Genomic DNA, 15,295 nt, shown 5'->3' with positions numbered 1-15,295 from the left:
AGATCAGGTATTTAAACTAGCAGTCATCGAAGATTTTTTGAGGACCGCATGTATTTGTTGCAGCAATTCATTATTTTCAAAACATTTGTTTAATCATTAATAGTTCAGTATTTCAGCTTACCTATTTTGCTCCAAGTCGCAATTGCGTTAACTAGCTACCACTGAATTGATTTAGACATGCTTGCTGTGAAGTTTTGCTTTTTCTTGGCTTAAAAAATTACAGTAGAACCTCATTCATTAGCAAACAACGTGTTTGTTTTAAACTCATATATGAAATTGATTCATAATCCTTATAGCTCACGTGAAGTTGTGTTGAAATATTTAAGCTTTTTAATAAGTACTATATTCTTTATTCTTCCTCTTTTTTCGAAGAGTTATTCGACATGAATAGATGACATTTTGTGCTAAATAAAAACTAGACATTACATGTTGGCAGTGATATGTATAGAAATAGCGAACACGTAGCAAACAATTATGAAACGTAAATGAAAAAAATGTTGGAATCCCACAAATAAATGCTTTAAATGAAGTTGATCACCGCCAACTGTCAAATATAAAAAAGATAGATTTGTGCCAATGGAATCTGTATTTACGTATGTAGGACTATCGTGTAGGTTGCTTATTTTCTCAGTATTTTGATGACCGAATTCGGAAGCTGATTGCAATGCAATGCTGCTCAATACATACTCAATATTTCTGTTCCTGCACAGATAAGTATAAGCAATGAGGAGAGTAGCAGTGTGCTCAGGTTAAAACAAAACACTAAATTTCTGCATTCTTAGTTCAGTTTACCGTGTTAACATGCAAGCAAAAGACATTCAAATACAAATTTCAACCTTTCTTAGCTTACACGCGATTTTTTCCGTTCGATAATAATAATAGGTGAAATAGCATACGGATTTGTTTAGTTAACCATCGTTTAAAACGAGGATGAATTTGCGTGCATGTTAGATGTTGTCTTTATTATTAGGTACTTGTTTATTTTCGAATGAAAGAGCTTCTACTGTATGCCAATAATTGTGATGTAAATTGTAAAACAAAAGCAAAACTATTTCAACAACAAAATTGCCCTATTTACATAGATATATATTAGGAAATTATGTTTATATTTGCAATGCTATTTATGGACTGCGAACAATAATTATGAAAACGCCAATATATATTATCTTATATATCATCTTATTACAATAATATATATAATGATATATAATATATGTATATATAAATATACATATATTTAAACTAAATCACATAGAAACTTATTATTTGTTATGTAGAAATTATATATTTTTGAAAACTATATGATTATTAACATCGTAGAATTAATTATAAGGAAATGGTAGTCGCATCGGGAGACGAAAGAAAATTAATCCTAAAACGGATTTAAACTACAGCATAAAAGAATCTATATTCCATTGCGCCTTTTATGAAAATCATTCACATACATGCTTCATTCATTCATTAGTATTGATTTATTCTAATATATTTAGTTTTCTGATAGCTTCACTATGCCGTGAAATATTGTTCTTGTTTTCTTCACCTCTGAGATTCATCTTATAGACACATTTCTCGAGATACACAAAAACAGAAACCAAAAGTTTAAAATTGTAAATAAGCATCATAAAATGAACATTAGTGAAATCTGGAAAGTTTCTTTGAAGTTTCCATATGTTCATGTCGTTATATCGCAACTTGAATCATATCGCGTTTTTTGTGTAAACAGCGAGCGAAATCGGAACCAATTGAGTACAAAAAATCGAAGGCCCCCAAACAGATGAAAAAATAATCATTATCATTAATCATTATAAAACAATTTCACCGAAAAAATATTCCTTTCTTTTACTATTCATGTCAAACTCGAAATATTTCCCATAATGTATCATTTGCAAAATACAAATAATTAAAGAAAGTTGCCCCAGAATGTTTTGGTGCTTCCGAACATAATGTTCGCCTGGCGAATTAACTGGACTGTTAAAACAGAATGATGTACGAGTGAAAGAGGATCCGTTAGTGTAGTGCTTGCTTGTGTGGGATTTGCTGTCTTTGGCTGTTTTTTATTTGATCTTAAATTGATTTATGTCATGCACATCAATAGTTAATCCTTCAGTACTTTAGTTCTGAATAACCGCTTTATTCTTCTTTTTTGCGCGCAAAGTTAAATCCACCTGATTTGGGTGACCCCTCCACATTCAGAGACACAGTTTTGATAGCTATGACAGTAAAGACATATTAGTGCGGAATGCGAGTTCTAATTTATAGAAAATCATATGAACTGAATGTCAATGACAAAAACTTCAGCTCTCACACTCAGGAGTTCTAAATTATCACACTAACAAGGGACACAACCAGTATGAAATGGCCATATGTATAACATAATGAGTTATTGAAAACGAAAGGATAAAGTCGACAGAAAAGGAAGATTAGAGAAGAGCAGAATTTTCGCAAGTAAAACACCTCGATTTAAACCGGAATGATGCTGTTGGTAGGTAAAAGGTGTGCATGAGCTCCCCCCTGTAAGAGACGACTGACTACACCAACGGTAAAAATCTTGTAAGTCCCTAATGGAGCAGGCAAGTCCAAGACGGTTGTTGCGAGAAGTTGCCAAGAACAAAAAGAAGTGATGAAAAGAAGTTTAGCCAGTAGATTGAGCAAAATGGCGAATATGTTTTTGGACCGATGTGGATGACTTGTTGATGAAAAATACAAATCCATTCAACAACAACTATTATAAGGTTGGAGAATAAACCTCGCAACAATTATCCTGTCCTGGATACACACATCGATAATTAATCTTTTTTCATGCCTTCTTCTTTCATAGGTCTGTCAGTCTGTTTTTTATGGTTGATATTGGTTCATTATAGCTTAAATTGTTCGAAATGTCATTAAAATAGGTTTCAAAGGATCTCTTTCCGCTTGTTATTATACCCTTATTAGACGAGGACTTTAATTGTCATCTTTGTCTAGACGTTTATTTCCAAATAGGAGCTGACAGGGCGTATGACATAAAAATTCTGCCCACTCGTGTAATAACGCAAAGTTCTACCAAATGAGGTTTGAAGTTGTTTGGTTTGTTTTTATGTTTGAATTTACCGTATTTTTTAACTTAGAGTAACGAACAAAACGTGTTTCAACTTACAGAGCAAAAACATATTGCCACTTAAAACTTCTAGACCACAGCAAAAAGAAATCAGAATCCGGGTGTGAAAAGAGAAATATTTCTGTCAAACGCGATTCGACAGTTGAAGTTTGGCAAAGGTGACAGTTAAAGTTTTCGTTTTATAACGGCTTTAGACAATAATATATCTTCGATCAGTATAGAAATACTCATGCTTAGCACGGACTTGGGCCGGAAATTTCATACATATAACGAAAGCGAGATTCGGTTCGTTTGACGCGATATGTATGAAAATTGGCAGCTCGATTCGATCGAATTCAGTGATCGAAGGATGACTCACTGTACAAAAAAGAGATCTTATAAGAAAGTTATTTGACCTGTCTGCGAAAAACAATGAATTGTGTGGTATTTTTTATTAGTATTATCCCAAATAACATGTCCCTAAGGCTGGTGTCAGTGCTCTGTCGAGTCAGTCAGATTTTATCGGGCGATATTGTATGGATTTGACAGATGAAATCGGTCATGTAATTTTGTTGTACGTTGAAATCAAAAAGGTTTGATTTAATCGAATGGTCGTTTAATTTCATCTGTCAATCAATCTTCATTTCATAAAACCGAAATTAAGGCTATCATCTAGAAAAAATAAATAAAATCATTTAATTTTCTTAGAATTTGAACATAACAGAAAAGCTTACGAATCTGACGTCCGATAAAATTCCGTGCCACAAAGCACTGACACCATTGTAATGCTTTTGATAAATAACACAAGCAGCAGCATACCTTAATCGGATGGAACTTAACAATTCAAAATCCTGTGCGTCGTGCTTAAGTCCTGTCAAATTTGTCGGGGTTTGAAGAATTAAACTTATGCGAAGAAATACTTCGCTGGAAAATGATTTCAGCGGAAAAGTTTCTTCAGATTATGAAGTTCCAGTTTCGAATGAAATAAGTTGAAGCGAAGGTACGCTGCTTTCCGTCTTTAATAAGTGATTGTTTTATGCGAGTTATGGCAAAAACATTCATAGGAACAAAAAAAGAAGCATAGTGATAGTAAAGGCTTAAATGCAAAGAACATTTGCAGTATATCAACTTTCATGAATTGATGAGACTGATTTCCTTATGTTACGCATCTTACACAGTAAAAAATACTAGCTTATTACACTGCTATGTGTGTCAGTTATCAACGACAGCACAAGAATGCTGCACATAGAGAACAAAACGCCTTTTAAAAAGACGCATGCGTATAAACCTATCATGAAATGTCTAAGACTCGTCGAGCATTGACTACCTTTGAATGAGAATTGCTTATATTTATATTTCATGATAGTTTTGATATCAAATCAATACTAGCAAACATGTTGTATATTTGGAAAAAAGAATCGACCAATATACAAAAAAGGAGAACACAAAATTAATTCTCTAAATAAAACTGGACACATTTCTCTCATTCGACAAGAGAAAATTTCATTGCAGATGCAGCACTCATAGGAAGAAAACATGCTCAAAACACCACACATTGAATGGGCTACAGAATCGCCTATTTTTACCCTCTAAGAGTACAATGAATGACGATTTGTGTAACAGCTGAAAAATTATTCTGTTGTTAAGTCTACCGTAACTTGCGATTACTTTTTGTGTTGATTTAAACGAGTCTAACGTTTTTGTTTTTTTTAAGCGCTTTTGCCTATGATTATTCCTACTATTAATACTACTTAAGATTCTAGCTGACACATGACTACTATAGGTGACCGTGTCGATTCCTCGTCGCTCTCGTAGAAATATCTCTGCTTCGGCGATAGACCGTGCTGCAATCGGCGGACGGCTTCCTTGACGAGGTTGTTGTTTTTCAAGAGAGTCTGCAGGAACTCGTAAGGGTCATCTATTGCTTCATCGCCTTTCGTCTTTGCCTTACATCCAGAAGATAGCTTCCCCTTGTCTGTGCCGTTCCCGCACAATGGCTCCGACCACGATCGGCATGGTATGTGGTAGGGTGAGGGTCTTGAACTACGCGACGATTGATGGGAAGGTTTTGCCTTTAACCGCAGATTCTCGCGGATTTCATGTACAAGCTCCTCAACTGCTAACACGTCGTTCGTCTGTTTGCTCGGCATGATGCTTTTGTTGTTGCTAGTCACACGTCTCGATAGATTTCACCAACACCACTGTTTTTCGTGTTCGAAATTTAATAGTTGCGGTTAAGTGCTGCAACAGCGTTAGCAATATGGCCGTAAAGAAAATAAGAACTGGTCCACTCCCAACACTCACACACAACTAAATAACACTCTTTGCTCTCTGTCTTTTTCACCCCCTCTGTCTTCTTTTCACACAGTGGATTCACAGTCTTGGGAGAAAAAAAAAATGCCAGCTTGGCAATCACTTCTCTGTTTCAATTATATTCCAGTAGCTAAGTTTGCTAATTTTGCACATTAAACTTTGAAGGGATCAAGACCGCCGTTCAATGCAATGTCTGCTATGATGATAAATTTCATGGTGTTTAACACAACACGATTGTTTCACAGTATTTTGTTGTTTTTGTAACGTTTCTATCTTGTGTGTTTTAGGTTGATGCCTAATGGAAATATTGAATCATGTATTTTTGCTGCGGTTTTTCGTTCAAATTGAAAAAAAAGTTTATTTTCATTTCTGATTCTTCCCACGATGGTGCCACGGAGATAAACGACGTTTGTTTACTTTCTTTCTCATACGCAGTATGATCGTCTGCACTACACTTCTCACGTAGATGATTTCAACTACACAAGAATGAAATTGCGTTTGAAGTCTTACATGGCTATTAGGTTATTTGTTTACTTTACTTCGAATGACGCTGGGTGACCTCAATTGTTTCATTACGAACAATATTAAACCCTGCCAGCAACACCTCTCACAACTGTGTGTAGCAGTCAGTTTCTTGTTTTATTCACATTTTGTCGCCACAAACATAACGCACGCGCATTATTTACGAGTTTTTTCGCTTCGGTATCGCCATTAGTCTGCTCAGACCAGTTTCGTTAAAACTCAGCACACACGCTTGACCTCCAGGCGTTGTTGGCCAACCAAAAGAAAAGCGATATAGCGCTATACTCTCTCTCTTTTCTGTTCCGTGGATTAAGCCTTTTTGTTTTCGCCACTATCCGTTGCCATCTCTCTTCACCACAGTCGAAAGATGTTTACACTTTCTCAGTTGGACACGGAATAGAAAGAGATGGAAAATGAATACCAGCGACATGAGACACACTCGACTCAAAAGTGCACAGCAGACTGACTCTATTCCATCTTTGGTTCCGGTAATAGCTCTACCGAATCGTATCACGATCAATAATGGTGAGTGCAACACAACTACTACCATGAGTTGTGGAAGGTGTTGTGAAACATTTCCTCAGCATTTCACGTACACTACTGAAAAAATATGGGAAAAACACCATTCCCAATACGGCTCGGACTGTGGGATTTGTTTTTTCAAGTTCGTGGTGTATTTATGTTTCTATTGAGACAAATTTGTTTCTTGAGCCAAGCCATATCCACAAAATAGATAGAAGAAACAGTAAAAACTACATATCGTATTATCACGGTTGGTAACAAGCGGAAAGAATATTGTGTTAAAATTTTTTATGATGATATTAAGCCCAATGTTGTGAACCGGTGCCTAATGTTGTGTCGGGTGTGTCTTGAGATTACACGACCACGAAGGCATCACATACGATGTTATACAACATGTTGGAAGCAAATGGTGATTTCTTAAGAAATTACTTGCTGTTCAATAGAACTTTGCATTTTAAACAAAATAAAGTCCGTACAATTTTAATCTCTTGATTAGTTTTTGTTACTCCTTGTTAACATTTCTCAACTGTCAGGGCATCAGTTCCGTTCTCCGGTGGATTTTCAAGTATAGTTGACGATGCAGGAAAGGAAGGGACAAAATACGCATCATTGCGAACTTTGCTCCCAAACACACCTTCTGCACCGAGAAGCCGAAATTGCCTCAACGTTTTACACAAATTGAATTGGTTCAAAAGCTATCCGTACGCCTGGTTGGGGCAGTCGATTTGCGTGGTGAAATTTGAACGATATATTACAAATTTATTGATTGGTTCATATTTATTTACATATTTCTGCTAGAAGAGGTAACTCACTAAGATTTGTTTTGTAACATAAATTATCTCCTTTCTGCTACATACATAGTAATGTAAACATTATTCGTCACATTCGAATATTCTAGACCGGATACCAGTTGTTGAATTGGCTATGCGATTTTTTCCCTACAAGCAGCTTGGTGGTGATTAAGATATGTTTCTCAACGCGGAAAAAACACGATAACGACGTTTCGGTATGTATTTCCAACTTATTCAACATCGTTCTTCTATCTGTGTTGCTCGCAGGCTGTTTTGTGAATCATTTTTACCGTTCTAAATACTGTGTATTGTAAATAAATCGCATGCACTGCCACCACTACAGACGACTGCTATGAATCGAATTTCTACGCCGAGGGCATTGAACACCTGCAAAATTGCAGGCACCTTTTTCTGTACGCGTAAAAAGCCAAAGTTTCCAATGAATATACAAAATATCATACCATTACATTATGTATTCTACACTTTTAAACATTTAATTATTGAGTTTTGATTCTTGATGTGGAGAGTCAATCGGTACGTAGGTATAGGAAAAATAGCTTTAAATTTAAACAAAATTCGTACATTGTAGCCTTTCAGGAGCGAAGTTCACTTTGCTAATTGTTTGGAATCTTCTTATTATTTTGTAACGTCAAATATTCGAACTTTGCTTCGCATAATATCAACTGCTACAGTTACCATTTCTACTGTCAACGCTATGATAAACACGATCGCGTGCTTACTGGTTCTGATGGAATGTCATGTGCTGCAGTTAGAATAAATACTGGTACTGTTATGGTATCATGAAAAACCCTGTAAAAGGTAAATCTACAGATGCACAGCATTGTACATTTGTAAGCAGTAACGTTTTTTCAAATAGTTTGCTATGTGTATGCATGTACATAGTTTACATCTATGAAACGCACACGATACATTGGCGCGCAACGTCCCGACGTGAAGCGCAACCTTGCACCACCCTAACCTCCTTGCACGAGGTCGACTACAGCACGACGTCCCGTTACAAAAGTAGCCCAGTTTCGGCAGAACAATCGCGCAAGCAAAGCGCGACAGAGGTAGGGAAGTATGTGAAAATATGCATCACATTGGGGCGCAAACTCGGCGAAATTTTTTTGTTTAATGTTGTCGTAGTAATGTATGCTATTTGTTTAGGTACTTATTTTATGCACCCTTAGGAAGTTTGGCGCTTCTACATTTGAAATTCGATATTTTATCCCACCGTAGGAGGTATATATTTCTCCGTCATCTCTACTTGTTGTTTACGTTTCGGCACCCGAAAAAAATTTGGTAAAAATATCAATTAAAACGGAGTTTGATTACTGAATTACATTTGTGAAGGCTAGAAATAAGTGATAAAACGAAAAATCCGATGTTTTGTGAAGAATATTGCTCGTTTTGTACGCGTTTGTGTTTCGGCTTGTTTACGTTTTGTCCAGCTGTCGGTTTTTTTACGTTTCGAATTGACATTTGTCAAGAGCGAGCGCGACGTCGCGTTTTTCGCTGTTTCTACACTAGGCATCGTCTAGCGCGATTTGTGCGACATTTTTTTTATATGGAGTTCAGCCGCCTATCAGGCGACGTCGCGTTTCGGGACGGGACGTCGCGCTGTAGTGTGGACCCCGAGTACCATACAAAAAAAAACTGGCACTATTCAGTATTTAATCATCTTGCTGCAACCGAAATATTTGGTTCATTTTTCGACTCGGTACCATCAAGATAAAGAGACATATCAACCTGTTGAAGAAAATTCGTTCCAGTAACCTTGGCTTTAACAGAAAATGTTTTTAACACAACCTTAAAAATCTTGGTAGTGTCAGGTTGTGTAATTGTGCGGCAGGAGTTTCGATGGTGAAAACCATTAATTAAAATGAGTGGAAATTCCCTTCGTAATTTTGGTAGTCGATACATTTCTGTTAGTTCAACTTATTAACCTTCCTCTATATTCAGGGACATTGTAGTTAAATGTAAAGGTTTAGAAAGTAGAATAAGCCCATCATATATGACTTGGATGGCAAACAAAACATTTGTGCGTTTGTGTTCATTAGTGAAGTTGTATATAAACCCAAAGAACAAAATATAAGGATCTTTTGCGGTTTTGAAGATTTCACACACTAGATGATAAAAATGACGTTCTAGGTTCATATCTGTTGCTTTCAATTAATGTTTTCACTCTATTTACTTCCAGATGCTGACGCAAGTATGGTCAGGAACCTCCCGAATGGTTACAAATTCTGAGGAATTATTGCAGAAAACACTTCAATCCAAATTCCCGTTGGTATGTGCATCATGAACGATTAAACAGCCCACACATCCAACACTTAGCAACGATCGTCATATGTCTGCCAGTTTCGATCGTTAGCGTTGTAGATTATCTTATCACATAGTACGAACAATGTTCAATGATGTGTTCTTTTGATTGACAGGCTAAAAATATCACGGTCAGCGACATTTCTGGTGGCTGTGGCTCAATGTATGAAATATTCGTCGAAACATCCGAGTTCAAAGGGCTGTCCACCGTCAAACAGCACAAATTAATAACAGAAATACTTAAAGATGAAATAAAAAACATGCATGGCCTAAGGATACGGACAGCTATTGCTGAAAAGTAACTAAGCCATGAGAAATAAGCAGAAGCGGATATTCAATTGTTGTACAAGCACTTAGATATCATATTAAGGAAAATAATCAACCAAACCACTCACCTAAACAGGATAAGTTTCCAAACAACGTACGAGGGTGTCACTAATAAATCATTCGAAAACAACAATCCTTCCCGAATAAACACATCCACTTGCACAGTGTCGCCGGAGTATACCTTTTATATATATTGGGTTGTAGATACTGTTATCAGTTATCTCGCGGAAGTGGTTTACAATTCATGTTTACGTTAGAAAGAGTATATGACAAATGTTTCAGTTTCAGTTTTATTTAGTGATGGGAAAACTGAATCCCTACAGGGATTCGAATTTTTCGATTCAAATCCATTTTGAGATCCGGATCTTCGATTCCGAATCCCAATCCGTCATATCATGCGTGCCTACCAAATTTACCGATTTTTCATATTATTTGTTACTTTAACAATTGTACAATCAATGGTTGAATTGATCCAAAGGCTAAATCGAGCTTGCCACTGCCAGGGTTGGCAGAATCAGGATTCGGAAGATTCGAAGATTCAATTCCTACACTGATTCCAAATATTCGAGTCCCATTGAATGGTTTCTAACAAAGTCAATCAACAGACAGGTCGCAGCATACCAAAGACAATTAACAGACAGGTCGGGTCAAAGCTGTTTTTTGCTCCGCCATTGTTGTGACAGTTGGTTAAAAAAGTGTTTTCAAAAAATTCCAGCTTACTTGTGGGAGATCTCCGCCAAAATCTTCGCGAAACAGGAAGTTGGTAATTCTAGATCACAGTATCCATGGTCTTGCGGATAGAAACTGCTCTTCTGTGTGAAATCATGTGATATACAGTCTATCAAGAAAGTATCCGTACAGTCATCAATTTCAACTTTAAGCCTAGTTATCTCAGCGACTACGTGACCTAGGACAATTATTTAAACGACATATCGTAGATAAACTTCTATTCTATCCAATGAAGTCTTAACATTTCGAGAAAGTTACTTGTAGGTCACTTTGTTCTATAGAAACCCAAAAAAAGGCTCAAAATCGATGACAAAAAAGTATCCGTACATGATGAGTATTGATGATGTGCCATCCGCACATGATGTGCCAATATGTTGCAATCAATGTCACTTGCCTCAATAATAGCCTACAAGTGCCAAGGTATCATTTCTACCACTTTTTTTCTCTAAAGATGGTGGAAATTTGACCCGATTCCAAAATAGTTCTAAAGATGTCTACTAAGATCAACATAATGTCCCGTTGATGGTAAATCTAGGTATCCTTCGACAAATGTTCTATAGAGATCGATTCCGGAGACTTTGGGAGTATCGTTAACACTTGTACGGTCTCATAAAGTGGTCACTCTTAGACAATACATGGCCTATTCTAGAGATCGTTATTTTACTCAGAGAACATATTATTGAACATTTAAAGTTTATCCTAGGCATGGCTTGTCCAAGTGACAAAATGGGCGAAGTAGACTATGTCCCACAGATGATTCATACTTAATTCAATATTTCCAGTTCGATTAATGGCCTTGGAACACCATAACACAAACTCTCAACTACTGTGTTTTATCGTTGGAACAACGTTGCTCGTACTGATGGTTGAGTTCGACATCTGGTGTCTATTGTTATTCGTTTTTGGGCAAAATTGCTTAATTTTGTCTGTATTAAGTCTGTATATAGTGTATAAAACACTGTGCCGACACGGCAATGGCATCAAAATACAGCGATTTGCAAATCCCCAGTCTTCCTTATTCTTTCCTTAGAAACGAAAAATTTGCAACGTACAATTATGCAATGTTATTGTTTTTTCCAATAAACCTTCTTAAGAGTTGTAATCCAAATCATATGATTGGTGATCTAGACACTTCGTTCGTCATGTTTAAAAACTCTAAGTATGGAGGACTTCATAGCTTTTCGAGCAATCACCCCCTCATAGCGATTGAGTAACCACGAAAGATGTCTGTTTGCAGGGTTTAGTCTAGTTGCATCCTGGTTAATTCGACAAATTATAAGTTCCTGAAACTTAGCATGAGATTTTTCACAGGGTTCATAAACTTGCCAAGTTAGGTTCCCTTTACATCACATGAAAAAGATAGTTCTCTATCGGTTGCAGCTGTTTGCCTAGTTTCACCTGCCATTTCACGTTAAATGATGATATAAAATGGTTGCCGCCATACTATTAGACACTTGATAACTCAAAATAATGACTAGGTTGATATTTTGCCTACTAGAACCTCACCAAACTGGTGTTTTTCTTCAAGAAAAGTGGGTGTACGGATACTTTTTTGTCATCGATTTTGAGCCTTTTTTTGGGTTTCTATAGAACAAAGTGACCTACAAGTAACTTTCTCGAAATGTTAAGACCCCATTGGTTAGAATAGAAGTTTATCTACGATATGTCGTTTAAATGGTTGTCCTAGGTCACGTAGTCGCTGAGATAACTAGGCTTGAAGTTGAAATTGGTGACTGTACGGATACTTTCTTGTCAGACTGTAGATCCTTTTGCTCGCTGTAATTGCCGAAATTAAGTGTGTTGGTCTGGCTTATACGCAGCCTTCCTCCAGAACATATTTCGAACGCCTCAATTCGTTGTTCAGTTGATGAAACATACCAAATTTGAAGTTTTACCCCACTTTCTTCGCTGTTCGTGAGAAGTAAACAAAATTTTAACCAACTGTCAAAAAATTTTCCACGGTTTTCGGCTCGTTACATGGTATGCTTCGACCTGTCTGTTAATTGTCTTTGCAGCATACCATGTAACGAGCCGAAAACCGAGGGAAAATTTTTGACGGTTGAAATTTTGTTTACTTCTCACGATCAGCGAGAAAGTGGGGTAAAACTGCAAATTTGGTATGTTTCTCCAAATCAACAGAGCAAAGAGTTGAGGTGTTCGAAATATGTTCTGGTTATTAGGCAGACCAACAGACTTAATTTCAGCAATCACAGCTAGCAAAAGGATCCATTTCCCATGATTTCACACAGAAGAGCAGTTTCTATCCGCAAGTCATGGATACTGTGATCAAGAATTACCAATTACCGGTAAAAGAGTAAATGAGGTCCCGGCCGCCATGTTTTCGATCGTGGCTATACCTCTTGTGGACGTTTAAACTGAATGTATGCAATTGGTGATACATTAATTCGTTAAATTCAACCTGCGAGTATTTGAACCGTAGTGAACCATTAATTTGGCTACGCAATCAACCTATGGGTGCGGTATGAGGGCTTTCCACCGGCCCACCTTATTTCTCTAAACTCTCTTTTTCGGTAGACCTAGCGCAGTCCGCTCGCTGCGGGCGCGCCGCCGTTTCCAACTCATTTCTTCGACTAAACTCATTATAACGAAGCGGATTGTCCAGCCGAGCGCGAAGGTACCCCCGAAACACTGCACGAAGTAAAGCCAGCCAAATTGTGGCTCTATCGGGACACGAATATTCAGAAAGATTTGGTTGGAAATTGCCGAAGCAAAACCGAAGTTGCCGCAGCAAAAACGAAAAATGGAGGCCCCGATCGGGGCCTTTGCTCTTTTTCTCTTCTCTTCCTTCTACACATTCTCATGTCTCGAGCTGTTTACGCGGACTTGAACCGCGTTGTTTCCACTCCGGTCTCTGCGCACCTACCGCAAGACCGTCGCTCTTTGTTGAGAACGGTGTGCTAAAGGCCCAATATATATCTACTGTGTAGTCGTTTGTATGGACTGTATGGGAATGCATCAGTATACGCTCAACCCGCTCTAGCCATTTAAACCTCTCGCGGAGCGAATTCATATGGCCACCGCGTTTCGGTTTTTGCTCTTCATTTAGCGATCGCTTGCGCTGCGTACGTATGCATGAATGACCGCTCGCGCTGGGTATACCCGTACGTCCGTATTCGACCGCGCTGGGTATTCGACTGGTCTACGATTGCTCGCGCTGGGTTTTCGATCGCTCGCGCTGGGTCTTCGAAGACCCGATCGCGCAGGGCATTTAAACTTCGTACATGCAACTTGCGCATGCGCACTTTGATGACTTCACACATGAGGATTCGGCTAGCCAATCACAAAAATCGATTTTTCAGTTCGGATCGGCTGCCTCGGCAACAGATGGGCGCGGTAAGGAGAGATTTCTGGCAGTGGCGGGACGGGGGAATTTCTGCGTTGGTGTAAAAGAGACAAGAATATCACCATCTCGCTCTGGCCCATTGAATTCCCTATCTCCACCCGAAGCTATGGCTGGTAGGGTGACTTCACACATGAGGATTCGGCTAGCCAATCACAAACCTCGATTTTTCAGTTCGGATCGGCTGCCGCGGCAACAGATGGGCGCGGTAAGGAGAGATTTCTGGCAGTGGCGGGACGGGGGAATTTCTGCGTTGGTGTAAAAGAGACAAGAATATCACCATCTCGCTCTGGCCCATTGAATTCCCTATCTCCACCCGAAGCTGTGGCTGGTAGGGTAAACTCGACCGAGTGCGTCGTCGTTTCTGACGCGAGAATCTTCACTGGATTTGGAGGTCCGTCGGTTTGGGTATCAACGTGTTCGGCCCGGGTTGTGACGTGCCAACACCGGTGCAAACAACGTGTGATACTTCGACCTGGAGTTACGGTAAACCGGGAACCCGGTCCGCAGCGTGACTTGCCGCTAATGGAGAGGTGTTCCAACGAGTTATCCTTAACTCTTTTCGGACGAGGAGTGTTGGGAATGCTTGTCAGCGTGACCGGTCCGAGCCGTGACTTGCCGACAACGGAGAGGACCACGCAGAAGCGGGAAACTTATTGAATCTTCTAAAGTTCCGCCCGAGCCGTGACTTGCCGACGTCGGAGAGAAGCCTTCAGAATTTTCGCCAAGTTCGGGAAGGGACTTACGTGAATCCGGTTTGCAGCGTGACGTGCTGCTGAACAGAGAAAATTCAAGCGTAAGGCGGAAAGGTAGTTCGAGAACTAGTTTCGGATGAACTGGAGCAACAGAATTTCGGGTACTTTTACTCACGAGTGTCCTGGTGAAAATATCTAGTTTATTCAAATTTTCGAGCGCTTATAAACTATTTCGGTTACATTTGATCAATAAGTGCACTTATTTACATGTAAACAAGATAGAAGATCTCGCTCTAATTCCAGATTGCCCCTGCGCATTGTGAGAAAATTACGTGGTATTCTGTTCCTGTCACGCGTCCTTTTTTCCTAAACGTCTTGCTTTCTCCTAATGAGAATGCAAGGGGTCGCAGCGTCGATCGATATCGACCCACTTGACGCTTCGTCGCTCGATCACATTGATCGCGCGAAGATTTTAACCCATGTTCGGAAGATGTTGTTCGGAAACACCAACCCATGGATTGGCGCGTGGGATGATGATTTTCGCAAGCACGAAAAAATCAGTCGATCGACGTGATAATCATCACCACGAATATGTAGCGATGGTTTTTCAGGGTGCATAATGCATTGACATTGATTC

The 15,295-nt window shown here is 38.7% G+C and overlaps 3 protein-coding genes across 3 annotated transcripts in view; 1 reads left to right on the top strand and 2 right to left on the bottom strand.

Annotated features, from left to right (window-relative positions):
• The window catches only part of LOC131262536 (xaa-Pro dipeptidase), an 80,668-nt gene extending 70,611 nt beyond the window's left edge, over positions 1–10,057 (bottom strand). The window contains exon 1 of the mRNA XM_058264570.1: positions 9,942–10,057. The gene's annotated coding sequence lies outside the window, so the exon portion shown is untranslated. The remainder of the gene's footprint in view (positions 1–9,941) is intronic.
• Positions 4,828–5,226, bottom strand: LOC131264453 (uncharacterized). The gene has a single exon (XM_058266754.1). The coding sequence runs from the start codon at positions 5,224–5,226 to the stop codon at positions 4,828–4,830; it is 399 nt and encodes a 132-aa protein (XP_058122737.1).
• LOC131262558 (bolA-like protein 3) lies at positions 9,039–10,007 on the top strand. The gene is made up of 3 exons (XM_058264599.1): positions 9,039–9,151; positions 9,425–9,514; positions 9,663–10,007. Exons 1-3 carry the CDS (start codon positions 9,107–9,109, stop codon positions 9,846–9,848), a joined length of 321 nt encoding a protein of 106 aa, XP_058120582.1. The 5' UTR covers positions 9,039–9,106; the 3' UTR covers positions 9,849–10,007.
• Positions 10,058–15,295: the final 5,238 nt, after the last annotated feature.

Source organism: Anopheles coustani, chromosome 2, assembly GCF_943734705.1.
Source record: "Anopheles coustani chromosome 2, idAnoCousDA_361_x.2, whole genome shotgun sequence".
NCBI classification, from domain to species: Eukaryota; Metazoa; Arthropoda; class Insecta; order Diptera; family Culicidae; genus Anopheles; species Anopheles coustani.
Note: the sequence above shows the minus strand (reverse complement) of the source record. Positions and strands in the feature narration are given on the sequence as shown.